Below are 27,686 nucleotides of genomic sequence, written 5' to 3'. Positions count from 1 at the left end.
CACTCACCCTTCACCTTCTGTGTCTTGATTTTTTTTTTCCAATTGTTTTTCTCTTTCCCCCTCTCCTCTGAGTAAGGAGACCTGTCTGGTTCTGAGGAGGCAGTCATTTGTCTTTTTTAGTCTAGTTTTCTTTGAATCTTACTTTCTGTCCATGCAGTAGTATGCCGTTCATGTTTGTTTTCCAGAAGATTCCATGCCGTGACACAACCCCCACATCCTTTCTGGGCATGCCCTCTGAAAACCTGATGGCTAGGTTTTGCCCTTAGGGAAGTACAAGGTCTCTTTTTAACTGTGTTTTATCCAGTGACCGAACCGAGTTTAAAGTTAAAAAGCAATTCAGCAAACAGTGTTGTCACCAAGGTGGAAGGAGAAAGGTTGCGTGTTCACACGGTCCTGTTTTCTCTTCCTGTTGGTGGTTTCGGCAGCTACTACAGACCGTAGCAAGAGTCACAATAAGTACAAGCCGTGTCTGTCCTTCTCTTTAGAGGTTTTGTTACCTTGGTGATTTCTGTAAATGGCAAGGTAAGTAGGCACAGAATGGGTTAAAAAGCACGTCCTCTCCAGTGACTCTTGTCCCCCCCCCGCCCCCCAGGAGCCAAGCCACGGAGCAGACAGTTAGGAAGGTGGGGTGGGGAAGGGGCAGGAGAGAGGGGGCCCTGGGGCTCTGCCAGCGTTCCCAGCATCTTGCAAGGTGACATGGGTGGCCCAGAGCACCGGTGGCAGGTGGCCTGATGTAGTCAACAGACAAGTGGACGTGGGCCTCACGAGTCATTAGGACATGATAACGAGCCCGGATACATAGCATGCAGTCCCTGTATTCGTGCCTTGACCGCACTTTTAGAAGCTCATCATGGGGTGGGGGATGCAGAAAGCCCTCAGACCAATTATTTAAAAAAAAACAAAAAAACAAAACAGAAACCAAACCAGAGAACCTGCTGGCCCAAGTCATTCAAGCCCTTGTGTTCACAAACCGCGCCTGGGCCCGAGAGCCCTCCCGAGCTTTAGGACCGGGGGCCCCAGACACACCCAGAAAACGGATCGGTGGAGAGCGGTCTGTTCTTCCCTCTGTTCCCCCTGGTTTCTGCTCTTCATCTGTATGTGTGTTTGTTTTCTGTGTTATTTCTTCCCTCCCTTCAGACATTGTGAACACTCCCAAACCCGATGAAAGAGCTATCATGACTTACGTTTCCTGCTTCTACCACGCGTTTGCGGGCGCGGAGCAGGTACTCAGCCCGTGCCGCCCGGGGCACCGGTTTTAGCTGTGTGTGCGTGTGTGTGCGTGTGCGTTTCTGGGTGTGTGTCCGTGCGCTTCACATCTTACCTAGGAATCTTCCTGAGTGTGTTGTGATGACCTAATACGCCCAGTTCCAAACTGTGACTCCTTTGTGTTTCTTAACAACTTTAACTTTAGACAGTTCCTGAAGTGTTGTTGTTGTTGCTGTTTAAATCCTTCCTTCCTTCTAAGATACTGCTTTGATTTCATTAGTTAATTGTGGAAAGCACTGGTGCTTTAGGAAAAAAATGCCTGGAAAATGGCACCACGGTCATTGAACAGTGACAGGGAGGTTGGGCAAGGACAGATGAGCGCCTTCTCAGGGCCCCTTGTTCTACTCTGCCTAGAAACTGCCTTCACCATTCAGTGATTTGTTCTAACATCTTTCAAAACTAATCTTAATTTAATGGAAACAGTGAAAGGATAACGATGTTAAAATCTCAGAAAAATTCACATTTCTTAAGACACACGTTGTGGGCAAATGGCCCTCAGCTTTCTCCTTACTCAACTGTCTCTTGCCCCTTCACATAATCTACTTGGAGAAAACAGATGGACTGGCAGGGGTGGGGGGAAGACACAGGATGTGTCATTTCTGTGATTCCTCTATGCCTGTCACCAGCAAATGACACTAACTGCAATTGGGGCTTTAGAGGCCAGGCTTTGAGACGGGCTGGGGGCCAGGAGGAGCTGTTTGCTCTTCTTAATTCATCATGGGGTCGTGGTTCAGGGCACTTTGCCACTTCTGGCCCAAGTTCCCCTCCACAAAATGACGACTGAGAATTCTGTATACAATCTTAAAGCAAGTTTAGCTCTGTGGAAGGATCCCTTCTAGCAAGTTCTATGTATTCATTTCAAGACAAGAGGGCTTCAGCGAACTCGGTGCAGTGACAAGATATATTCAGGACCGTTTTTTGGTTCGTTTGTTTTTGTTTGTTGTTTTTTGTTTTTTTTTTTGCTTTGATTTCCAAAGTTCTCTAGAGAGTTCTGACCCCATAGTCACAAGGTCAGTAGAATGCTCAGGTGGACATTCAGGGACGGGGGATTTTGGCTTCCTTGACCTGTTTATTTCTGTCACTAACTTGCTTGATGTTTTACGAAGCTTGTGTTTTAGACTAATGGTATCTCCCCATTATTCCCCACAGTACATTCAGCCTGCCGTGTAAGTCTGTGTAAAAAAGGTGTGAAATGACTCCTAGTGTTCAACAGCCATACCCTCAGTCTTCCTCCACCCTAACCTTGAATCAGCACGCCATCTCCTCGTCTCCTCTCCTGCCCCACCACGTTCCATTTTGTGCATGCACGTCCCTGTCCACAGAGCTGTCCTGTTCACCTATTGTGTTTTACAGGCTGAGACAGCGGCTAACAGGATATGTAAGGTTCTTGCTGTGAATCAAGAGAATGAGAGGCTGATGGAAGAATATGAGAGGCTAGCGAGTGAGGTAAAGGAAGTGGGTGCCCGGCAGTCCTGTCCATTCCCACCCAGAGGGAGAGGCACGGAGGGGGACACACTGGCTGTCAGTGTTTTCTTTCTTTGCATTTTTCATCTCGGACAGAATCAAAGTGGGAAAACACAGTTGATCTCAGAGCTTGCCTGTCTCGTAGCAACATACTGATTGGCACAAAAGTCATCGTGATGGGCTCCCCAACCGCCCCAAAGCGTAGAGGTAGTTTGCATGTTTGCAGACGTGGGATGTGATTCCACACTCTGCTCTGCACCTCCAGGGTCAGGCGCCCCCAGGGGACACCGCATTACTTTTTTTTTTTTCTCCTGCTTCATTGGTTACTGACCTCACCTAGCGTGTGCCCTCCATTCCTCAGAAGCCCTGCTCCATGCTGCAGCTAAGCGTCCTGGGAACTGGTCCAGCCCATTGGGAGACATGACTCAGTCTTGAGTGCGTGTCTTATGAATGTCTAGAGGGAAATGTGGGGAAGACAGAGCTCCCTGTCCAACGCGTTTGAGCACAAATGTCCATGATGCCTTCCGCAGCTCTTCAGCCAGATTCTTGGTTAAAAGAGCGCTTTTCACGTTGCTCTTCTTTTTGTTCTGATTAGAGCCTAAAAAGCAACCAAGCAGTCTCGTCACTGCTGCTGCGTTGCTTCCCCAGTACAAGGGCTGGGCTGAGTGAAGGGCACAGCCACACCCTCTCTGGGCTGAATTCAGTTTCAGTGACACATGTCAGTGACCAAATGGTCTTTGCTCTGACTCGGTTCAGCTGATATTTGGTCTGTCCTGGGAAAAGCGTCAGGATACTTGGAATAAATCTTCCAAAGGACTGGTTATTAGTAATCCAATCTGATGATATTGAGTTTATGTTTTCATACCCCTGCTGTGGGAAAATTCAATTTGGCAGCATAGTTTAACCCAGGGACCAACATCCTGATAGAAGCACAACCAGGACCAAAGGACAGACGCCTAGTACTTCTGTCCTTCCTTTTCTTCCCTGGTCCTTCATTTATCCTCCTCAAACCCTTCGACTCTGGGCGTATCACCATTTTAGTGAATTTTTATTCTTAAGTGCTCTAATTTTCCAAGTAATCATGAGTGTCCATTTTTAGTGGCTTTTCAATGTGACCGTGATTTGAGACAAGGGAGCATATATACTACATTCTTAGGAATTCACTACTGTTTTCAATTCTGTCACGTGGATTTCCTCAAAAGCTAGATGATAAATTCAAATATACTTTGGCATTGAGTCAGTCCCAGATTTGCAATACAGCTTCCCGGTCAGTAGACTCATGAGATTTGAGCTTATTTGAAATATAATTACATTTTCAGTTAAACCCGATTCTTTGCTGAGTTTCCATCTCATGTCAGGTTTTTGTTTTTCATCTGAAAGCTCCATCCGGCATTTGTTTGCTAATGTCTGGTCCCCGAGTTTCCTGTAACTGTCACATTCTTGTGGAACATGACTCGTGCTGCCTTTCAGTTTTCGACCTATGTGTGGGACCGTGGGGGTGCTCACCAGTGGCCGTGGGGTGGGGTCCAGGGGACACGGAAATTTTCATTCATGCCCTAGCACATGTGCATAGAGATGCCTTTTTATCCTCTTCCCTCAGTCCAGAGTATTCTATTCATACTCTGTCATCTTAGGAATGTTAGGTGGCATCCATTCCAACTGTCGGGTGCTTCTGTTTTTCACCTGGGGGTGGGGGGACGGGTTGCTGGCCTCTTCAGCGGCATTTATGTCTTTTGGGGGCAGCTGTTGGAGTGGATCCGCCGCACGATCCCCTGGCTGGAGAACCGGACCCCGGAGAAGACCATGCAGGCCATGCAGAAGAAGCTGGAGGACTTCCGGGACTATCGGCGCAAGCACAAGCCACCCAAGGTGCAGGAGAAGTGCCAGCTGGAGATCAACTTCAACACGCTGCAGACCAAGCTGCGGATCAGCAACCGGCCCGCCTTCATGCCCTCCGAGGGCAAGATGGTGTCGGTGAGTGCCCGCCCCCAGGCCCGACGGTTTCCAAAGCCTCTTCCCTGACGGGCCGCCCAGAAGTCCACACTGACTTCTCCAGCTCCTTCCAGCGCATGGATAGGATGAGGGCCCCGTTAGCACATCAGTTGGGATGTTTTCTCCCCACCAGCTGCTCCTGGTGTGGTGCCCTGCCAAGAGTGGCCCTTACCACCTCCTCTGCCCTCCCGCAACTGTCATCATGTGCCCTCTCTTACCAGTCACCTGTGCAGGGCCTGGTGTGACAGGGGTCTCCCTCCCCGCAAGGCAGGCTCCCCTTCTCTCCAGGCTCACTTGCGCAAACCTTGCCACCTTGTCTGCCTGCTTGCAGTGTGTGGTCCTGGCCCTCGGCTGCCCTTCGCAGCGGAACATCCAGAAGGAGTCCCGGTGGCAGCCCTTGCCAGCTGCTCACTGCTCCTTTATTCCTTGTACTCTTCACCCTGCGGCCTGGCTTGTCCCCTCTGGAGACCGTTCCTGTTTGGCTCTGGGGGAGGGGTGTGTGTGTGGTGGCATTTTGGCTGTCACTTTCATTTCCATATTCTCTGCTGCTTGAACTCCGTTAACGATGCTGTTTGCTAGAAACTCTTTCTACTCTCGACCATGCCGTTTTCTTGCGACCCCACGGACTCCTTCCCTCTGCTGCCCACCCCCACCCCAGTGTGTTGGAGGACCTCTCCCAAGTGTGGTGCCGACCCTCTTCTGCACCCCGTACTCCCAGGGGATCTCCCCCAGGCCAGTGCCTCCCCAGCCCTGCGTCTCCAGCTCCGACTTCTGCCCGAGTCCCAGGTTCGCGTAGCCTCAGGGACGTCTCGGAGCCTTTCAGACCCTACCTGTCCCTGAGCCCCACTGTGGCATGCTTGTCTTAGCAAATGGCATTGCCACGCCCAAGTTACGGACGCCCCAAGCCCAGGTAGTATCCACATTCTTCCTTTCCATCACCTTCTTGCCTGCGGTGCCTCAGCGGTCCTGGTGGCTCTGCATCCAGCTTCTGTCTTCACTCTGAGCCCTGCTGTCTACCTGCACGCGTCGCTGTCTGCTGAGCCACCCCCTCTCTCTCCCTCCTTTCCTCCCTCCCTCTCTCCCTCTTCCCTTGGGCCCCACCATGTCCCCCTCCCTGGCCCCTAAAGTTCCCTCTCTCCACAGCAGTAGCTGGGCTCTTTTTTTTTTTTTTTTAAAGATTTTATTTATTTATTTGACAGACAGAGAGCACAAGTAGAGAGGCAGGCAGAGAGAGAGGAGGAAGCAGGCTCCCTGCTGAGCAGAGAGCCCGACGTGGGGCTTGATCCCAGAACCCTGAGATCATGACCTGAGCCGAAGGCAGAGCCTTTAACCCACTGAGCCACCCAGGCGCCCCAAGCTGGGCTCTTTTTAAAACAAAAACCACAGTGTGTCTCCCCTTCTCAAAACCCTCTCATGACTTTCCAGAGTATTTAGACTAAGATCCAGATTCATGAACCCGGCCTAGAGGATCCCGTGTGATCTGACCCCCTCTGTCCCCTGCAGATGGTCTCTGCTGCTGCGTCCTCACCCCCACGTGGCCTCACCTGCCTGGGGTCCTGCTCCCCACCCACGGGGCCAGCCCCCCTCAGGCCTTAGCGCTCACTCCCGCCTCCTCATGTAACTGGGTTTTTGTGTCACTGAGGTAACTTGGCTCAGATGTGTCTTCTCCAAGTGACCTACCTGAAGGAACCCCCCCCCCCCCCCGCGGGGCTCCTAGCCTCACCTGACCCTGTTTTGTCTTTACCTCACAGCCAACCACTGTCTGTGGTGACCTTGTTTCATTACAGTTGACCCTCAAACAACACGAATTTGACCTGCACAGGTCCACTTACATGTGGACTTTCTTCAGTAAATACAGGACAGTGCTATAAGCGTATTTTCCTTTTGATTTTTTTGATCGCATTTTGTTTAGAATAAGAATACGGTATATAACACATAGGACATACAGCATATGTGTTAGTTAACTGTCTACATTACCGGTGAGGCCTCTGGTCAACAGTGGGCTGTTAGTAGTTAAGTTTTGGGGGAGTCAAAGTTTGTACACTGACTTTGATCTGTGTGGGAGGTTGGCGCTCCTAACCCCTGTGTTGTTCAAAGTCAACTGACCTTGTTTCTTTTCTCCCCCGCAATTCGTGCAAGCTCTCAGGGGCAGGGAATCTTAAAGGTATCATCTATTCTTCTATAAAAGTCTCTTGCTGTCATCCAGGAATTGGTTGTTGATGGCAGGCTGGTTGGATGGTTGATTTGAATTGAGTCACTTAGAGGTGTCATCTTTAAAAAATTAAAGCCTCTAAGCCTTTGTGCACATCTGGAGAAGTATCAGGCATTTATTGACTGATGAGAAAAACCATATTAGTTTTAAAAAGGCCCTGGCAATAAGTTAGACCTTTCTTTTCTTTTTTAAAGAAATGTATTAGGGTATATGGAGAGCAGATTTAATATTATTTTTTCCTGTTTTTTTTTTTTTAAATTATGTTATGTTAGTCACCATACAGTACATTGTTAGCTTTTGATGGAGTGCTCTATGATTCATTGTTTGCATAGAACACCCAGTGCTCCATGCAAAATGTGCCTCCTTAATACCCATCGCTGGGCTACCCTGTCCCCCCATCCCCCTCCCCTCTGAAACCCTCAGATTGTTTCCCACATTTCCATAGTCTCTCGTGGTTTGTCTCCCCCTCTGATTTCTTCCCATTCAGTTTTCCCTTCCTTCCCCTAATGTCCTCCCTGCTAAGTAAGACCTTCCAGAGCCAAAACAGTGGAGTGGTTATTTGGGGGCAGGGTGAGGGGAAAGCAAGGAGATGAAAACACAAAAGAAAACCTGTCAGACTCCTGGCAAAGGGGATTTTTAGAAAAGCGGGAGGCCGGAGGTAACAAACCTGCTTTTGCGTGTGCTTGAACGCCCCCAGGACATTGCCGGCGCCTGGCAGAGGCTGGAGCAGGCAGAGAAGGGCTACGAGGAGTGGCTGCTGAATGAGATTCGGAGGCTGGAGCGTGTGGAGCACCTGGCGGAGAAGTTCAGGCAGAAGGCGTCCACGCACGAAACGTGGGCTTACGGCAAGTGTGCTGGCCTGGGGTTGGGTTCCGAGAACATCAAGGCTGAGCTGTGGACAGAGCCACAGTGTGCAGCCTCCACACACCCCCATCAGTGAACCTGTGGGCACAGGTGTCCCTGCCCCTCTCCACGCTGCAGTCCCAGTCCTAAATGTCTTCAGGAGGTGGGTGGGGAGACTTCTTTTCCAGTGGAGCAGATAATGTGCTTTTTCACAAAACGGCACCCGAAACGCATTCTTCCCACACTTACTTACATAAGTCCTGGCCTCCCCCTGTCTTTCCCCACTCTTGTTCCCTTCGATCCGCAAGTATCTGTTTATTCCCTGTCGGTCAAACAGCCCAGGCCCAGAGGCTAGGTTCTGCCACTAGAATGTTTAATGTTAAACGCCACAAAGCAACAGAATTTCCCATGTAGAAAATCTGCTTGGAAGGAGGAATGCAAGGGATCGTTTTCTACAGTCTTAGCCGCCTTATTTCACTCAGGTTTATCTATTTCTCTCAGATATGCAAACATATCTCTTTCCAAAGCTATGATACTATGATCCTGTATCTATATTTTTATTTTTTATTTTTTTGCCTGCCTGCTCTTTGCTGAGGTAGAGGAACATAACATTCTCCCCACCACATCATCTGTTTTGAGGAAGGTCAGGGAGGTTCCCCTCATCCTTTGGTTCCTTTTTGCTTTGGTGGTGTTTGATCGTCGATATTGTCCAGTGAGAGGGCAAGAGGCACGGGTCTGCAGCCACGCAGGTTGGAGGTCCAGCTCTGACACTTCCCAGCTAAGAATTTTGTATGAGCTCCTCATGTGTCAGTGCCCCAGTGTCCTCTTCAAAGGGGGACACCAGGAACACCTCTCACATAGGCTTTGCATGAGGATGTAATGAGTTCACAGTATAAAGCACTTAAATCCATATCTGGCACACAGGAAGTGCTCTGTGTTGTTGTTAAATGTACGAACACTTGCTTTCCATTTCCAGCTTCATAAAATTAAATTCTGAAAGGTCATCAACCAGGAAGAAATGTGAGTCCATTTATAATCATAGCAGTTGCTTGATTCAGAAATATTTGTGGGGAAATAGGTGGAGGTTCAGAGAGAGAAACTTCTAGTATGGTCAGGAAAGAAACCACAGGCTATATTTAACCACAGAAAATACTTTCCAGAAAAAAGATATTTGGAGTCAAGGTTGAACTGAGGGCAGCCTAGGAGAGTCCAAGTGTCTTGTCTAACTATCCCAGGTAATTCTTGTGAACTAATAATTACTAACTTAACTAAGCATCACACTGGAAAATCAGGTACTTATTACTTGGGATTATGAGGAGTGCAAATCTGTTATTTAGCCTGGACTCAATGTACTTCTCCCCTCCCCCCGGCCATGTGTAGACACGAGCTTTTAGAACACAGAGGGACTTGGGCAATGTTAGCATAGTTAGAGCCTGGAAACCCATGACACCTGTGCCACTGTGTCTTTTCCCCTTCTCTTGGTTCTTGGGAATCAGAAGCATCAGCAAGAACTTTGCAGGTGCCAGGAAGCTGATGTGGGACATCAGAATATTCATACTCCCTTCTGCAACCCTTGCAGGCAAAGAGCAGATCTTGCTGCAGAAGGACTACGAGTCGGCGTCTCTCACCGAGGTCCGGGCCCTGCTGCGGAAACATGAGGCCTTCGAGAGCGACCTGGCCGCCCACCAGGACCGGGTGGAGCAGATAGCAGCCATCGCGCAGGAGCTCAAGTAGGTGCTGTCTGCTGTCCACAGGCGCTGTTGCTCGCCTGTGGCTGCCTGGCTCTACCCGACAAGCCCCCAGACCATGGATACAGTGCAAGGATTCCCCTGGAGAGCTTCCCCAGAGCATTTCTAGGCAGGGCAAGGCTGGCCTGTACTCAGTTTAGGAAGAACCAAGCTGGAGGCCTCTGTATTTCTAAGCAGCTCAACAGACAGACGTCAGCTTTACTTCTCTGGATGGGCTAGAATTCCCCGGGGCCCTCCCATCCACCAGCACGCCCCAGCCCCACCCCAGGCAGCTTGCTTCCAAGAGGGTTAGAAATGAGCATGGAGGGCTGGGGTCCAGCTTGGAAAGGCTACCTCTCCCAGGTCGGGGTACAGAACATCCACACACCAAACAGATATGCCTGCCTTACCTCCCAGGAGGGCATACCACAGCCCTGCTTTTTCTGTGTCATCTGATACGTGCAGTTTCTTTTGCATGCTCTCTGTTTTATGGGAGGGAACAGCATGGATAGAGTCCAGGCTGGTGTAAGCCCCAGGGGGCATTCTCAGGGCCCACTTGTCACGGGTACACCCTCTGGCTCTGACCCACATCCGGGGAGACACCTCCCTGCAGTTTCTCGAAGCCTTTTTTCGAGACCCTTGCCCCCTTTGGATAAGTACCGATTTCATTCCCAACTCCCTTCCCTGTCATTGTAATCACAGATATACCTGCAGAAGTTTCGGAGCCTGAAATCACATAAGGATTACTGTCCCAGAATAATTTTTAGAAACACAAACATTTACTTTCCTATGTTAGATTTTCAGACTTCCACGTTGCTCACTTTTGGGTAGAGCAAACTCATGGACTAACAGATACGGCCTCTTTTAAGACTATCCTATTCTTTTTTTAGTCTTGGTAAATATTAGCCTTGGTAAATAAACCCTTAATCATTTGTGATCTTCATAATCCAATTTGTACCCCAGATTTGTGGTCTTTACAAGAGCATGCTTCTTGAATGTTGGGGGTGTGACTGCTTGTTAGCAGCTGCAATTAAAGTAAGGGATAAACTAAACTCAAGCTATTTAATGCTCTATAACCAGTGAATAGTTCGGAATGGCTTTAAGTGTTGTCCGTAAAATTTAAGGAGTAGTTTTGTGGTATCTTCCTGGAATATCCGGTGTCTGTTCTTCGCACCATCCAAAGAGCCACCACATACAAAACTTAAATCTGTGTTCATCTCAATGTATTCCTTCCTTGTTTTTTTTACAAAATAATAAAATAATAAAAAAATAAATCACAGTGCTCGTGCGGCTTGCCAAGTGCGGAAAACCCAGTATGCCCAGTTCCACAAACCTTCACTCCTTGAGAGCAGCTATTTTTAGAACTCTCTGTGTAAACTTTGTATGAATTAGAGAAATGAGAAATGGATGTACCCCCTAAAGGCAATGATGGGGAAGGGAGGGTTGTGGTCTCCATTGTGGGTCCATAGAAGGACCCCAGGTGGTGGCTTTTATTCTTTTTTTTTTTTTTTTTAAGATTTTATGTATTTATTTGACAGAGAGCGGTCACAAGTAGGCAGAGAGGCAGGCAGAGAGAAAGGGGGAAGTAGGCTCCCTGCTGAGCAGAGAGCCTGATGGGCTCGATCCTAGGACCCTGGGATCATGACCTGAGCCAAAGGCAGAGGCTTAACCCACTGAGCCACCCAGGCACCCATTTTTTTTTTTTTAAGATTTTATTGGTGGTTTTTAATCCTTGAAGTCTTTATTCTCCATGATATTTGCATTTTGAAGAGCCATAGCCTTTTCACTTTGTATTCAAGACTGCTTGAGTTGTTGGTATGTTTTGTTTCAGGGGGTGGGGGGTGTTATACCAAGGAGCTTAAGAAGCTAACAGCGGCTCAGTCACATGAAGGGTTCTGTGCACATGGAAAGCTGCTTGTAAGCTGGACAGGCTTTACCCTCTGCACAAACCCTCAGCTCATGACCACAGAGTGCATCCTTTGTTCAGTAGCAGAAGCAATAACATTTAGGACCTGAGAAGTTAGTATTATTTAAGAGGAAAAGAAAAGCACCTGGTAAACAACCATTGCCTTAATTCAAAGTCAATGGAAGAAGTAAAGGAGCATCAGCCTCAGGGGAATGGATTTGGTAGGATGGGTGGGAGGGAGTTTCCTTAAATTTGCCTTGTCTCTTTGGACTGTGTGTGAAGTCTCTCCTGAAGGTGTCTTTAAAGGTCTGTGAGCCTCTCGCTTTCGTCTTAACTTTTTGTCCCCAGAGATGAGAAGTGAACCTTCTAGCTGGGAATTTGTTTGAATGCCAAGTTCACCTTACAAAGATCCCATTAGGATGCATAGACCGGACTTGAGGGGAAAGAGGGTTTGCTTCGTAAGACATCATGTTGTTCTTGGCGTCATACCAGTGGCATTAGACAAGTCAGAAGTTCTGTCCAGAAGAGGAAGGGCTCTGGTCTGCTAGTTTTTCAAGATTCCTGCAGAGCTAGATGCCGCCACAGTGTCCCTTCTGGACCTGGCTCTCCACCCCTGCCCTGAAGCCCAGTGCCCTTCGAGGGGAGCCAAGGACACGATGCGGTGCAAGCTGATACCTCCCTCCCCCTTGACTCACTTTGCTGTTCCAGTAGCTGTGGCTTTGGGCGGCCCACAGGCCTGTCCTCCAGGTCAGATGGTTGGCTTTGTTTACAGGTACACTGACACTTAAAAATAATACTCTTGGGGGGCGCCTGGATGGCTCAGTGGATTAAGCCGCTGCCTTCGGCTCGGGTCATGATCTCAGTGTCCTGGGATCGAGCCCCGCATTGGGCCCTCTGCTCAGCAGGGAGCCTGCTTCCCCTCTGTCTCTGCCTGCCTCTCTGCCTACTTGTGATCTCTCTCTCTGTCAAATAAACTAAACTAAAAAAAAAAAAAATTAAATTAAAAATAATAATAATAATAATACTCTTGGGCCGGGCCATAATGCAATCAGCTTGGGGCACAGAGAAGACAGGATTTTTGACTGTATAGAAAACCGTTGGACCAGCAAGAGTTTTATTCATACTTCCTGGAATCTGTCAAAGATCAATGATCATGTTTGCAATGGTGACAGTTAACAAAACCCTGAAATATTCTGCCACTTTTTCCTCAGATCTTAAAAACGAAAACGTCTGTTTGAGCCCATGTCCATTTTCCTCATAACATCAGGGAAAGTTCATCTTTGTTTTCACTCCCCGCAGCGAACTAGACTATCATGACGCCGTGAACGTCAACGATCGGTGCCAGAAAATCTGTGACCAGTGGGACAGACTGGGAACGCTTACTCAGAAGAGGAGGGAGGCCCTGGAGGTGAAGCCTGGTGACCTGACTTCCCATCAGCCACCTGTTGACATGAGATCTTTTCACAGAGGCTCTTGAATTAGAGTCCCTGTTATTAATTTTCCCTGCTTTTCTGTGGCATGTTGTGTCTAAAGCAAAACAGGTTGTCTCGTGAGAGGAGCCACCACAGAGAATATGAAAAATAAGAGAAAGTGGGAGATGTGAAGTGGGTAGCTTTGTCCCATAATTTATCCACAGAGCAGGGAAGCATATTTTTTTTTTTCAGTGAAGCGTACTTTTGAATTTTAAAAAAAAAAGAGGAATCCAGAGGTAGTAAGATTATGGTATAAACCCATTTTGTATCAGGTGGTGATTACAGAGCTCGAAACCATGCCCAGAGAGGCTGGGAGGATCTCTGTGTTAGATCCTGAAGTAGGATTTGAGAACGTTAAGCTGTAGTTCCTCTGTCTTCACTTAGGTCAGTGACTTCTGGGAAAGGTGTGAGGTGTGTGTTACCCAGAAGAGGAGGACAGTGTGTTGAGTGTTGTTACCTAGCATGTTTGGGGAATCAGAGCTGACCTTAAGGGTCCTATGTCAGTCGGAAGCCAGTGACTACATCCCCCCTATGGAGTCTCAGTTTTCAGAAAAGTAGCACAGAGCAGAGTACTCTCCTTTGAAAACAAGCCTATTCTGGATGTTATTAATTTTTTTTTTTTTTTTTTAATTCAGAATCCACTTCAGGGACCTGTAGGGCTCAGCCTAATCACGGAACACTGGCTAATCTTTTGTATACACATGCTGATGATGAGTGCATTGTGATTAACAAAATGTTAGATAACAGTTGTTTGTTCTGGAACCCGTGTTGCCATCTTTGGAGAGAACTTTTTGTATTTATCCGTGATAATGCTTCTCTGTTTAACTTCTCTCCAGAGAACTGAGAAATTGCTAGAAACCATTGATCAGCTTCACCTGGAGTTTGCCAAGCGAGCGGCTCCTTTCAACAATTGGATGGAGGGCGCCATGGAGGACCTGCAGGACATGTTCATTGTCCACAGCATTGAGGAAATCCAGGTACCTGAAGCCCCAGCCCCATGCCCGTACTGCGCTCGAGAGGAAGTGTCATTTTAAAAATGTGGAATTCTTTTGTTTTGCTTCTTACTAAGAAAAATGTAGCTAGGCAGCCCAAATAACCCTTGGACCCTTAGCTTAAAAATGTGTGCACAAGGCTTGGCGGCGATGGAAAAATTAACATCATCTGACAATGGTGAAGACATCTAAAAGGGCCTGTTCTTTAAAAAAATTCTGTGGAGTCCTTGAGCAACATTGACATTTATGCCCTTGGATAGTATTTGTAGAAAGGTGTGAGTTTATTGGCTGTTGAGATAAGGACCTTGCAAATACTTGCATATTACTGTTTGTTGGGATCTATATAGTTTTGCTGGGCCAAAAACATAAGAAACCACAAAGCAGCACCTCCTATTTCCCATAACACCAGAATGCTCTGCTTCTGATTTCTTCCAGAACTTCAAAGTTGTGAGTAAGACTTCTGTAAGGAGTCACGTTAGGGAGGAGAGTTCCTCTCAAAGAGCCAGCACCTAGTCTACTGAGAGGCCAGTGTACAATGAATTTGATGTACAGTGGAATATTCAGGGAAAATACTTCTAAATTCTTCTTTCTGTAAAATAGGTAAATCATCAGAAAGAATCCAAATATGAAGGAAGGCTGAAGGTTGGAATTTGAACCCACACCTCCCTGCCAAGGAACATTGTGGAAGGGTTTACACCTGGGTGTAGGGGGAAAGAAATTACTTTGTTGAACATTGCATGTTTTTGTGTGTGCGTTCTTAAGCAGAGGTTAGCAACCTAAAATCATTTATTTTTGGAATGAGTGAGACTTCTAAGTTTGCTGTGGAAGCCATACCTAATGCATGATATAGTTTCTTCCTTGGGTGTAAGGTCAGTCTCTCTATAGCAGCCAATCTCTTGCAGTGACTATAGTGACTGTTAGCTAGGCACTGGAAAGTAGTTTGCCAGGCATCTACATAGACCAGAACCAAGGGGCTCCTGTCTTACACATTAGGGCCAAAGGATAGGTTTGATAAATGGAGGTTTTTAAAGCCTTAGGGGGAAAGAGTTGGTTTTCATGGCCTTCTCCTTTTGAGAAGTAGGGATGTATTTCCTGGTGGTCTTTAAGTATAAAGGCAGGAAACGGTAGTTTCTTTTGTTGGACTACAAAGGTAAGAGGTTAGAAAGGGCAGCTGAGTTCTGTTTGTCAGTGGAGAGTAAAACACAGACAGTAGTTGGGGATCAAAAATTATGAAAGCAAACTTTTTTTTTAAAAAAAAAAAGGAAACTTACTTTTTTTTTTTTTTGAAGACTTTGGATTCATAGCCATTAATTAGTCATCGTGGTTATCTTTTTTTCCATTTCCAAGGAACCTGACTTTTGTGCACCAAACCACTTTCTGAAAACATCCAGAATTTGTTTTCCCCGCACAGATTCCTGCCCTTATAGAAGGCATACACACATGTGCAGAAGGGAACACCAAAACCTGTAGCATCCACACGACAGTAAAGTTCCCCCCACTTCTGTCTCTGGGTTAGAGTCTGATCACTGCTCACGAGCAGTTCAAGGCCACGCTGCCGGAGGCAGACGGCGAGCGGCAGTCCATCATGGCCATCCAGAACGAGGTGGAAAAGGTGATCCAGAGCTACAACATCAGAATCAGCTCCAGCAACCCCTACAGCACTGTCACCATGGACGAGCTCCGGGCCAAGTGGGACAAGGTGGGTGACCGAGGCGGGCGTTCCCGGAGCCAAGGCTGAGGGCGGGCATAAATACTTGGGGGAACGAGAGTGATTGAGCTGAACGACAATCAGGGTTTCCCCGGCTTTCACAGTGTTGGAACCAGGCACACCTCTCATGGAGCAGATAGAAGGGAGCTCTGAGGTGTGGTACAACACGAGAGACTTTCATGGGCCGAGGGGAGCGGGAGCGAGGAAGTCAGACTAGGCAAACAAATCTGGTTGGTTATTGCGAGGTTGCTTTCCTTCAGGGGGTAGCAGGCATCTGTCTGGCAGATTATCTCAATGTGCTCATTGGGCCACTGACTGTTGATTCTGCTCCTGGGCAAACAGGAGCTGGAACTGAGTCTCGGATAGGTGACATGGGACTTAACCTGAGCGACTCCATTGCGAGAGTGTTGTCTTGTTTTTAACAGATGAAATATGTTAGACTCTTAAGTGCCACTAGGCAGCCTCTGATCTGTAAGGAGAGAAAGTAGACGGACATTTGGATGGCTCGGACGGTTAAGCAGCTGCCTTTGGCTCAGGTCATGATCTCAGGGTCCAGGGATCGAGTCCGACATCAGGCTTCTTGCTAAGCAGAGAGCCTGCTTCTCCCTCTATTTGCCCCTCTCCTCTTTCCCTCTCTCTCTGACAAGTAAATAAAATCTTAAAAAAAAAAAAAAGTAGAAATATTTTTCCTTAAGGAAGATCTTATAAAATGTTGGCAAAATCAGTATAGGTTATGAGACTAATACCATAAGGGAAACTATTTTTAAAACCCCTACTGAAAATTTGGTGCACTCAAGCCTGTCTATAGTACGTACTCCATTAAACAATTTTTAGAATATGGGATAAGACACTTTCCAAATGTGTGTTAATTTTAAATGCAGAAAAATTGCCTGGAAAACGGGGGAACTCAAGGACTCCTGCTGACGTGCTGTGTTTTAGATTTTGGGAAACTGTCCACAGATTTAATTATAGTCCACATGGGATCATTTAAGAGTTTTTGTCTCATCCTTAAGAAAAAATTTATCCTCATGGTTTGAATTCGAGCACAGTTATCTCCGAATGCTACTACAGAGTCCCTCAGAGTCAGTCCACCAGGTGGATCTGAGGTGGCTTGCTGTGAAAACACACGAGCAACAATTGTTCAGTTATCAACAGTGCAGAAGGGGAGAAGACCAGGTCTGGGGAGGAGAGAGGATTTCTGAGAGATGGGACCAACGGACTGCATTTGAGCTTCAGACGTAGCTCAGGCCTTCTGACAACCATCGTGGAAACGAACATGTTGAGCTAAGTCTTCCTCCTGAAGAATAGGAAATAGGTCCTTTCTTAAAGTGGGACAAACATTTCTCCCAGCATGAAGCTGAAGAGCAAAGTGGGCATGTGGATTTTTGTGAAAGGGACATTATGAACAATGACGTCTGTAGGAGCAGTTTTGCAGAAAATGCAAAAAAGAGGTCTGAAATAGTTCCTTTGTCTGTGGATTCAAAGGGAACTCAGGCAGGGCATGAAACTGTAAATCATAGGGTACAAATGGAATGAGAGAGGTGTAGGCTGGTGCAACGCTGTCCTGTGATCGCACATTAGATAGGAGTTGAACTCACGAACCTAAGCAGGGATCCTTAACTTTTTGGTGTCTTGGATCCTTCCGGCAGTCTGGGGGAGCCTGTGGGTCCCTTCAGATAAATGTATTAGTAAATTCCTAAAAACGTTTAAGGTGGCAACAGAAACAAATGATGTCAAAATATAGCCATTAAAATGTTTTTTAAAAGCTGCTGTATGGTAATGGCTGTGCTCCTGCACGGACACATTTTAAACCAGGGCCTAGCAGCAGATCTGGTCATTTCGAAGCAGGGATGAGTGTGCGTGCTATTTTGAGAGGCAGGCAATAACTCCTGTTACATGAGACTGTCTGTGATTTTTTTACTGTGATCGAGACACAGCACGGCTAAATATGACTATGGATTTGCTGCCCACATTCATAATCGAAGGAAATGCTAACTTTCAGTTAGAGAGCATGAAAATAAAGATGTCAGCTCTCCCTCACTCAGGTTCACAAATCCTCTGCGCTTTGGACTGGGCCCCTGAAACACCTCCCCAACCCCTCCACCCCACCCCACTCCTGGCTGCAGGGACCTCCTTGTCTTTAATGCAGGCACACTCTGCCTTTCCACTGCATGGCCGCCAGGACTAGACCCAGCTCTCCCTCAGTTCCTATAGTAGGGGCACTCGGTCTCCCTACTTTCCCTTTCCCCCACCCTCCCTATGTCCGCCCCCCCCCACCCTGCACTTTGGACCATAGGCACAAATCTTGGTCACACCCCTACAGGATGCAGGCTGGCCCCTAATCCCTGTGCCCTTGGTCCCTGACAGGTGAAGCAGCTTGTGCCCATCAGGGATCAGTCCCTGCAGGAGGAGCTGGCCCGCCAACATGCCAATGAGCGTCTGCGGCGCCAGTTTGCCGCACAGGCCAACGCCATTGGGCCGTGGATCCAGAACAAGATGGAGGTAGGATGGTGCCTTTCCAAAGAGCTTCTTGCAGCCCTTGAAATGAGCCCCTGTGTTGACCTAACAGTGACCCCTCTTCTGCTTCTCTGCTTGTCGCCCCGCTCAGTGCTATGGGGGCCCTTGATGTTGCACCGGGCTTTACTCCTTTGGGTCCCTGAGCTCGTGTAGCCTGCAGACCTCGGTGCAGTGCGAGGGGGCCCCACTGAAAAGGGCGATGAGGCCGCTCTTGCTGCCATCTGTTCATTTGGACATTAAAAAGGATGTTGGAGCTCTTTCTTGGTGTTTAGTCTCTGTGGGACCTAGATTCTAAACCCTCCGTCCCTAAGGAGGACGTGGGAAGAGTCACAAATCTTTTCCATTTTCAGAACATTTAAGGAAAAGTGATCTTGGAATGGCACTGATTTGGGGGTTCATTTTATCACTAAGAACAGCCAAGAGATACCTGTTGCCCTTCATGTGTTTCTCCCAACCTCCCTTTTGGTGATACAATGTTAGCTTCCTCCTTAAATGGAAAAGCTGTAGGAATATGAAATTCTTTTGACCCTCCAGTGGTCTTCAATCTGTCTGGCAGCTTCTCTCCTGCAGAACATCCCTAGCCTCCTCCAGAGCAGGGCAGCTCGGACCCAGGGAGCTCCTGCAGAACATCCCCAGCCTCCTCCAGAACAGGGCAGCTCGGACCCAGGGAGCTTCCCTCTGCAGCCGAAGAAGAAACGACTCTTCTCTTATCCCTCTTCTTGCTTTGCTGTTTTGGATCTCGGTTGATTCCCACCTCCCCCCAAACAACCTAGATGAACTAGAGCTAGAACTGCTGTCCCGCCATGGGACTGCTGTTTCCCACCACCCTGGAGAAAATCGGGGGACTCTAGGGGCTGTCGCATGCGGTCGTGGCTTCGGCGGCTCACCCGTGGATCCTGACTCGCACACGGCGGCCCCAGAGGCCGGCTCACTGGTTTGCCTCCCTCTGCTTGCCCCGTCAGGAGATTGCCCGCAGCTCCGTCCAGATCACGGGGGCCCTGGAAGACCAGATGAACCAGCTGAAGCAGTACGAGCACAACATCATCAACTATAAGAACAACATCGACAAGCTGGAGGGAGACCATCAGCTCATCCAGGAGGCACTGGTCTTTGACAACAAGCACACTAACTACACCATGGAGGTACACGGGCTTGGGGCTTTGCTTCCCGCTGTGACCATGTCACCACCTCTTGGGGTGCCCCCCCACTTGTCTCTGTTCCGATGGGAGGTGCTTCCCCGTGGAAGTGGAGGATCTTCAAGCCTTCCCTGTGCCTCTCTGTGGAAAAGCTCCGTGAACTGTTTCAGGAGCTATGGAAGGGTTGGTTTTCACCATCCTCGTCCTCGTTAGCATGACGGTGAAGTCATTGCACTACTTGGAGAGTAACTGAAGGTTCCTGGTTCTACCAGTCTGGCCCCGTTTGCTCCCCTGGGAGCCGGCAGGTGTAACCCTGGGCCCATCCTGCTAGTTGGTAAATGGAAATCTATTTTGAGTGACAGATAGACTCTCCATTGTGCATTTTATTTAGAAAGTGCCGCTTGCCGCTGTTAGAATCCCGCTCTCACTTCTGAGCGCTTCCCACCACAAAATCTTAGGAAGAGTAAAAAATTAGAATGAGAAAAGTACAGATAATAATAGAGTTGGGTAAGCCCTACTTATCTCCCTCTGGGTCTAAGCCCTCCGGTTAGGAAAACCAGGAGGGCAAGATGGACAGGACAGAAGGACCCAGAGCTGACCGTTTCCTTTTTCTTCTGGTAGCACATTCGTGTCGGGTGGGAGGTGCTGCTGACGACCATCGCCAGAACCATCAATGAGGTGGAGACCCAGATCCTGACGAGAGACGCAAAGGGCATCACTCAGGAGCAGATGAATGAGTTCAGGGCCTCCTTCAACCACTTCGACCGGGTACGTCTCCCCCGACTTGCTCGGAAGGCAGCACTGGGGATGTGAAAATGCACTGGAAATCCTATTCATGATCTTAGTGCAAGTCTTACTGCCCTGTAAACGTTACAGGGAAACAGGATGATGAACGCCAAGGGAAACCACCAGCAAAAACACAGTGCGAGGCTCTGATGTTGCGCCTGGGGACTTGAGCTGGAGGTTCGCAGGTGGCTTTCTGCAGGTGGCCGGTGGGTGGTGGCTTTGTAGTCGATGGCAAAGCCAGAAGGAAAAGTCTGTCCCAGATGCAGTGTGGTCGTTGGACTTAGATCTTTTCTTAAGATTTAAATATGAAACCCTGAGGTACATTTCCCAAATATTTAGATGAAACCTCCAATGAAAACTTAACCTACTCTTTTGACATACAAAACCCATTTTTTTAAATTAATAAAATGGACTCATGACAGGTTTTAAGGAAAATGCACCAACAGAACGATGATGCCCGTTTTCGTGATAAGGGCATATAAAAAGGTGCTGCTTTTAAAATACTTCCTGGGATTTTGATTTGAATCATATTGAGTAAAACCAATCCTTTATACGAAAATTCCCAGTTTGCATATCATATGGCTAAAAGTGACGTCTAAGGCCACATATCATTTGCTAAAGATCCTTAGAAAAGGGTTTTTCATTACTCTGTATGGGACAGGTGTATATGGTTTATAGTCCTCAGTAAACGGTTCTCAAAATGCCTCTGGGCAGGGAGCCCGGGTGGTTCTGTGGGTTGAGTGCCTACTCTCAGTTTCAGCTCACGTCATGATCTCAGGTCGTGAGATCGAGCCCCGTGTCAGGCTTGCGCTGGGCATGGAGCCTGCTTGAGATTCTCTGCCCCTTCTCACTGGCCCCCACAATCTAAAAAACAAGTCTCTGGGCTGTGCAGCCAGGTTCAGACCTGATAGAGTTCAGACCATAGACCTCTGATGGGGGCACAGCTATTTGAATCCAAGACAGTGAGATCGTAGAGGAGGACAACGCAGAACCTGCCAAGTTAAAAAAAAAAAATGCATTTAAATATTAAGCAGTATATGTTTGGGGGGGTAATGAAGTGTGCTTGAGGTCGTGGAGACAGGTGTCAGGGATGCGGATACATTTCGGGTCATCTTCTATTGAATAGTGAGGGTATGAATGGCGGAGGGCACAGCAGACATGCCCTGAGGGGCTCTTACTGGAGCTTTTAGAGTGGAGACCTCCCACGACGGTGGCCATTGGCTGCCTTAGCGAGGTGGACCCGAGGGTCAGAGGCGGGGAGAGGAAGTGACCAGAGGGTCTTAGCACAGCATGCACGTCCCTAATGTCTAGGGTTTTGTGTGATGCCTCAGTTTCTGGAGAGTTGGGGTTGTCATTTGTTCTGACGTGGCCTTTTCTCAGCTGTGGCAGCTGTCATCTGTATGGGCTTCCTACTTGCTGCTCTGGGCAGACCCCTGTAGCGTTTATGGGGAGAGGCTGTGATGCCTAGAGGGGTCACACGATCCTGGCCCACGGGCCTGGGAGTGCTTATGGGGTCCCTGGGCCTGAGTTCTAGGAGCTGTTGTTAAGGGGGACCTCCACAAGTGAGGACCCCTTGGGGCCACGAGAGCATGATGGTTTCTCGGAGCACTTGGGGCTATGTCGTACGTGGCAGTAGTTGGTTCCCGACTGGGTCATTCTCACGGCTCTGGGTGGTTTTTTCCTGTGGTTGTCGTGAATGTGTAGTCTCCTATCACTTTTGCCTGGTGGTTATCCCCCCACTCCTCCTTCCTTTCTAAGAAGCTATTTTGTAATATCCTTGTGTTGGTTCCATCCCCTTAGAAGTCGGGGGTGGCCTTTCCCATCTCCTCGGCAAGGCTCCACGGGGCCTTTCTCTTACCGGATTCTGTCCTGTTCGCTTCACTTGTTTGCTTTGTCCCTAATTTTCTGAGTCTCCGTTCTTTGTATTTGTCGGCAGAGGAAGAACGGCCTGATGGATCACGAGGATTTCAGAGCCTGCTTGATTTCCATGGGTTATGATTTGGTAAGACAGAAGTTAACATTTTACAAGGATTGTAAAATGTTTTTTGAGTTTGGACTTACGTTACGGGAAATGACTGGCTTAGTGTGTGATCGCACATTTGGGATCGGTTCACTTTCATTGTATAGGGTGATCTTTCTGAAGGTTTGCTTGCTGCTGTATAAAAATCATTTCACAGAACCAGAACATATATTGTTATTCGTAATCAGTCAGATTTTTATTTTTCCTAGTGAAGGAAGGAAACATGAACTTTTTAAGACAACTTTATTGCAAACTGTAGTTCCCTCATAAAAGTGTGAACACCTCAATGACTTTTGGTAGCCTGATGAATTTCAAAGTTCTTTTCCCTCTTACTCTAATGTGTATTTGAACATGAGCTGCTTTGATTCTTTTCAGACCCTTAAAATAAAAATTACGAGGGCCGTGTTCTGAACTGCCTTCTACTTAGCAGTTGGTTGTGGTCGGAGGAAAGGCCCGGCTCCCTTGCTCTCTTAGTTCTCCTCCAGAAGTCCGTTCAGGCCTGAGGGCTACAAGGACAGAGAGAGGAAGGAATTCGGCCATTTGAGAGCTTCTGGCTTGACATTACAGCAACTTGTAACATCATTTGATGGCAGTAAACTTAAGTTACTCCTCTGGGGAATCTGTTCCAAAGACTGAAGGGAAATGCAGGGAGTGTTTGAGTGTTCAAACCATGAGGAATTTGCATGTCAGGAGTGAAAGGACGGGGAATGGCACTGTTGAGGATTGTGTCCCGCTAAAGTACCTGTTTCTTTGCAACCTCGCCTCAGGGCGAAGCTGAATTTGCACGCATCATGACCCTGGTGGATCCCAACGGACAGGGCACCGTCACCTTCCAGTCCTTCATTGACTTCATGACGAGAGAGACGGCCGACACTGACACAGCGGAGCAGGTCATTGCCTCCTTCCGGATCCTGGCTTCTGATAAGGTCTGCAGTGACAGATCTCCTTCTCCCATCCAAGTACTAACCAGGCCCGACCCTGCTTAGCTTCCGAGATCAGACGAGATCGGGCGCGTTCAGGGTGGTATGGCCGTAGACGACAGATCTCCTTCTGCTTTTGTGGGAGCTCATGGCATTGTTCTAGTAAAGCAGGAAACAGCGTTGCCAAGTAAAAACCACTTCGATATTAGTGTGTTTTGAACCATGTCAGCATCGAATTCAGAAAATGCAAGTCAACCTAACAGTGGCCCCCACAGAACAGAGAAAACACAGACATTCTGTTCCCAGCATTTGTGTGGGCCTCTCAGGGAGTTTGACAGAAGGAACCCAGTGCATATTTTATAGAGTTTTTTTGTGTATGTTTCACTGGGTAAACTCCATTTTACATTCTGGGCCAGGAGATAAGACTCAGAAAGAAGAAACTGCACAATTCAGATACTGTGAAACTGGGAACCTTTTCTTAAGGATCGGTGACCCTGACTTTGGGCCCGACCCTGGAGGCTAAGTTAAATATAGCCATTCAGTCCTTTAAACTATTGGCAAGCTTTGCATTAACTGTAGCCTAGAAATTAAGTAGGAGTTTAACAGCAAGTTCAGAATTTTTGACTCTCATTCCCCGAACAATAACAATATCTTAGTAGGTATAAATTAAGTGTGGAATAGGTTTCTTTTACTCTGTGTTCTGGCTGAGAGGGAGGAGGAATTTAGCATGTGAAAACATCAGCAGAGCCATGTTTATTACCTTATCACATCAGACAAGATAAACTATCCTGACAACAGTAACGTTTGTTTTAAAATTAATCCCATGTCCCGAGGATGGGGGTAGAGGGAGAGAGCCCATCGGATCAGGAGGTAATAAATCAAAGCTCACCTAACTCACCCATACCCCCAAAAACCGTACTGTAAGTTAAGCATATTTGCTATTTATTTATTTTGCCTCTTACTTAGCCAGTCTGTTTTATTAAAATTAGCCTGTTTCCTTTTGGACATTTGACCTTTAAGAAAATACATACATCCCATTATTAAATGTTGATTTTATTTTGCTTTAGAGAGAGGTTTTCTCCAGTGGCAAAATTAGCTTTTTAATAAACTGAGTAGAAAAACGACTCCATTTTCTAAACACATGTATTGTATACATTAAAAAAAAAAAAAAGTTGATCATGTGAACTATCCCCACATTCTCATCAGCATATGGTATAAACCAACCATTCCTTTATCTTTCCAGTATGATTCTTAGGTCATAGTGTTTTTTACTTGCATGGTGGCTCAGTTTGAGAAGTACAGATGCTGGTCCTCCCTCTGCCTTTATGAAGCCCATTAAATGTCCTGCCGGCTCCAAGAGCAATCACCTTGCAGCTTGGCTCTTAGCAGGGAAACGCAGCCTTGTGTGGGTCCTCGGCTCCCGGGCCCATTGGACTCCCGGCGTTTCCCCCTTTATTTAGACTAAACAAACGCAAGCCGTGTGTAAGTATGAAAACCACGTCTATTCCCACGTGTTCTGCAGTTGAGCTTACAAATCCTTGTGTGTGTCTTTCTCAGCCGTACATCCTGGCGGAGGAGCTGCGCCGAGAGCTGCCCCCGGATCAGGCCCAGTACTGCATCAAGAGGATGCCCGCCTACTCAGGCCCGGGCAGCGTGCCCGGCGCCCTGGATTACACCGCCTTCTCCTCCGCCCTGTACGGGGAGAGCGATCTGTGATGCCGGGGCTCTGTATCCACTGATCCCCTCAGAACGCAATAAAAGCTGAAGTCACAGTTGGTTTCCTGGAACCTTTGACAAGCGTTATTAAGTTAAGAGAGAGAGAAAAAATAGTTGGCACCTGCATGGTTTACCAGCAGTGTGACGCGGCCGCAACGAAGTTTCTCCGGTTGTTGCACGGGGTCGTGTGTTTCATAAGTAGGTTTCTCTGGTTTGGGATTTGTAGGTGAGTACACTAAGATAAGCAGGTTTTCGTTTGTTTCTTTGATAAAACAGCGGATTACTCAGGTAGTGTGAAATTAGGAGGCTCTAGGGATGGAAGAAAAGTATAAAAAAAGGGAAATTGCAAAATACCCAAGATTCAAGAATAGGAGGAAAAAAATCGCTAATTTGCTAAACATTTGATACTTTAAAAATATTCTTCATGTTTGATATGTTGATGTGATTATCCCTAGCATGCTATGTTGGGATATTAGGGTTTTACTTTCTTGCTTATCCAAAAATTAGGTATATTTAAATTTAGTATTGTCCAGGGAATAAAAACCAAGTACCCAAAAGGTCTTTAGTCCTGGAAACTCTTTAAGTGGAGATGAGTGAATGAATGAATGAATGAATGAATGAATGAGTCAGCTGTCTGTCATTTAGGATTATGTAGTCGTTAGTGGGTTTCAATGCCTTATTTATCCTCCAGAGTAGGGACCTCCTCAGGAAATAGGAAAGCCAGCTTCATTGCCAGTGAGGAACATAAAAGCACTAGATAAAATCAGTTTTTTAGGATTGTTTATTGATTTTAGGTCTTTGTGTTTTCTCTAGAGCTTGTTAGCTCAGGTTCTCGGTTATCAAGTGCTCTGTTTTCATATAAACAAGTGTCTGTAGTGGCAGTCTGAGAAGAGTCAGGTCAGAAACTGGGACCCTTATAGTTCTCCAGGAAGACCTTCTTCCTGCCTGTGGTTTGTGACCTGGTAAGGAGAAGGAGTTCGTAGGAAACAGTAGGAAAGGCTTAATTCTCAGCAGAGGCAGAGGTAAGTTCTTTTCTAATTCATTTCCTAACTCATTTCATGCAGTAGGACTTACTAGATGGTTTTGCTAGCATGTGGGGTGTGTTCGTGGCTGTGACTGGCTGTGAACCCCGACACGTCTGAGTCTGGCTCTGTCCGCATCTGAAGCCTCATCGCGGAGGACATCCCGTGTGCTCCCAGCATCCTCTCAGTCTTGTCAATGCTCATCCATTTTTCTTCTCCCTCCGTTCTTCCATCTTGTTGACAGCTTGTAGAGAATAAAGCAGGAATTGTTTTTCTATCTTCGCCCTCAGTGATCAGGACAGGAATTCGAAAAAAAAAAAAAAAAAAAAAAACAGTTGCAAACAGTTAGTGTTACTAGAAAAGGCAGTAATGTGCTTCTTACCTATGATCTGTTTCCTCAGATTGTTATAGACTTCCAGCAACAGAAATGTGGTATTTTCCATTCATAATGGCTTTGACTACATTGGCCCCTTTAGAACTCTCAACCTTTATAATAGTTTAATTTAATGTGCTTCATTTTATGAAGGAGATGGTAGTTGGCGAATTCCTGAAATAACCGAGTCCATGAGTTTAATGCCAGACACTTCTGGGGTCATGGTTAGGGTGAACTCTGACTCCCTATTTTATTTCAAGCAGGTGCTATATTCCAGCCATAAACATTAAGGGAAAAGTAGAAAGTCCTTCTGCCTTTGAGGCAACTAGGGAGATATGTGGTGTTTTAGGATGGGAGTAATTAGCTCATCTACCTAAGCTCTAAATTTCTTTACAACATTCAGGCAAGAGAATGGATCAGCTCTATATGCAAATAAACGAAGAAAAGAAGTAAACTCTGAAAAACACTTAATAAACATGTTTATACTCTCATTTTAGAAAGTTATTTTTATTCCTGAAGCTGAATTATCAATTAAACTTCATTTGTAAAAGAAAAAGAAAAGAATTCCTGTTTTTTATTATTCCAAACAATTACCAGTTTCTTTGGTTAACCACAGTCTTCATTACTTAAAATTTCCGTCATATTTTAAAGCTCTCAAAGGGGTTAGTATTTGTCTGCTTTGAAGATTCAGAGATGGGCTTGTGGTGTGGAGGGTGATTTGACCCAGTTCGAGGTGAGTGATGAATGCACGGGGAAACTAAGCGGAGTAGGAAGGAATTTTTACTGAGAAGCTCGTCTCAGAAAGCACAGTTCTTGTTGTTCTTGATAGTGTTAAGAAGGTCTGGGTTAAGACCTGGACATCTGAATTTTTTAAAAAGCTCCACAGAGGAGTCTGATAGCACTTAATTGAAAACTGCTGGATTAGGGGCTCCTGGCTGGCTCAGTCAGCAACTCCGGAAGTTCGTTGCGGTCATGAGTTCGAGCCCCGTGTTGGGTGTAGAGGTTACTTAAAAATGAAAGCTTCTTTAAAAAGAGAAAGAATGATGAAAGCCACCGGATTAGAGGAAAAGGAAAGGATCAGCAGAATAAAAAAAGCTGAAAGAATTAGAGAGGCTCTTACTGGGAAGGTAAGCAGGACAAATATGAATGACCAAACTCTGGCACCGCCCGGTCAGTGACCTAGAAGTGTCAGGCAAGGACTTAGTTTGAGATAGGTACATTTGGCTTAGTAGTCTCTCTTGCCGTGTACGTGACTCAGTGTATGTTGTTGAATGAAGAAGCTGGAAATGAGCTTCCTCTGGCTCTTGAGCAAGAGGACACAAATCTACATGATACAGAGTTAAAAACTTGGACTTGGAGGTGAAGCTGGTAATGGTTACCAGAAGCTGACAAAAATTCACCCCCTTTTTCAATGGATTGTTAGATAAGAAGGTATTGAGCATGTCCAACTGTGTCCTTGAGCTTTCGTAAATACCCTGCAGCCTGGGCAGTGGTTAACCTGTCCTGTCTGGGACATTTTCATGTCTCCGATGGAACTAGCAGAGAAGGAGACAGGTTTTGTTTCCCTTACGCATTCATTAATAACTCCATACTTGAGAAACTGACAGACCGTCA

At 47.0% G+C, this 27,686-nt stretch overlaps 1 protein-coding gene across 3 annotated transcripts in view; it reads left to right on the top strand.

Moving 5' to 3' along the window:
• ACTN2 (actinin alpha 2) overlaps positions 1-24,733 on the top strand; it is a 65,565-nt gene extending 40,832 nt beyond the window's left edge. Inside the window, exons 8-21 of one of the 3 annotated variants that reach the window (XM_082720844.1) lie at positions 1,138-1,223; positions 2,620-2,712; positions 4,474-4,704; positions 7,632-7,779; positions 9,357-9,507; positions 12,710-12,818; positions 13,719-13,859; positions 15,391-15,573; positions 17,950-18,084; positions 19,062-19,241; positions 19,857-20,003; positions 21,958-22,023; positions 22,809-22,967; positions 24,519-24,733. In XM_082720844.1, the coding sequence (XP_082576970.1) occupies positions 1,138-1,223; positions 2,620-2,712; positions 4,474-4,704; positions 7,632-7,779; positions 9,357-9,507; positions 12,710-12,818; positions 13,719-13,859; positions 15,391-15,573; positions 17,950-18,084; positions 19,062-19,241; positions 19,857-20,003; positions 21,958-22,023; positions 22,809-22,967; positions 24,519-24,677 (1,988 nt within the window). In that variant the 3' untranslated portion in view covers positions 24,678-24,733. Of the gene's footprint in view, positions 1-1,137; positions 1,224-2,619; positions 2,713-4,473; positions 4,705-7,631; positions 7,786-9,356; positions 9,508-12,709; positions 12,819-13,718; positions 13,860-15,390; positions 15,574-17,949; positions 18,085-19,061; positions 19,242-19,856; positions 20,004-21,957; positions 22,024-22,808; positions 22,968-24,518 lie in introns of those variants that run through there. The other 2 variants (XM_082720845.1, XM_082720846.1) reach the window with 2 other exon arrangements.
• Positions 24,734-27,686: the final 2,953 nt, after the last annotated feature.

The sequence above is a fragment of the Mustela nivalis genome (genome assembly GCF_964662115.1).
Source record: "Mustela nivalis genome assembly, chromosome: 2".
Lineage (NCBI taxonomy): Eukaryota > Metazoa > Chordata > Mammalia > Carnivora > Mustelidae > Mustela > Mustela nivalis.
The sequence above is the reverse complement of the archived record's forward strand: the minus strand, read 5'-3'. Positions and strand labels throughout refer to the sequence as shown.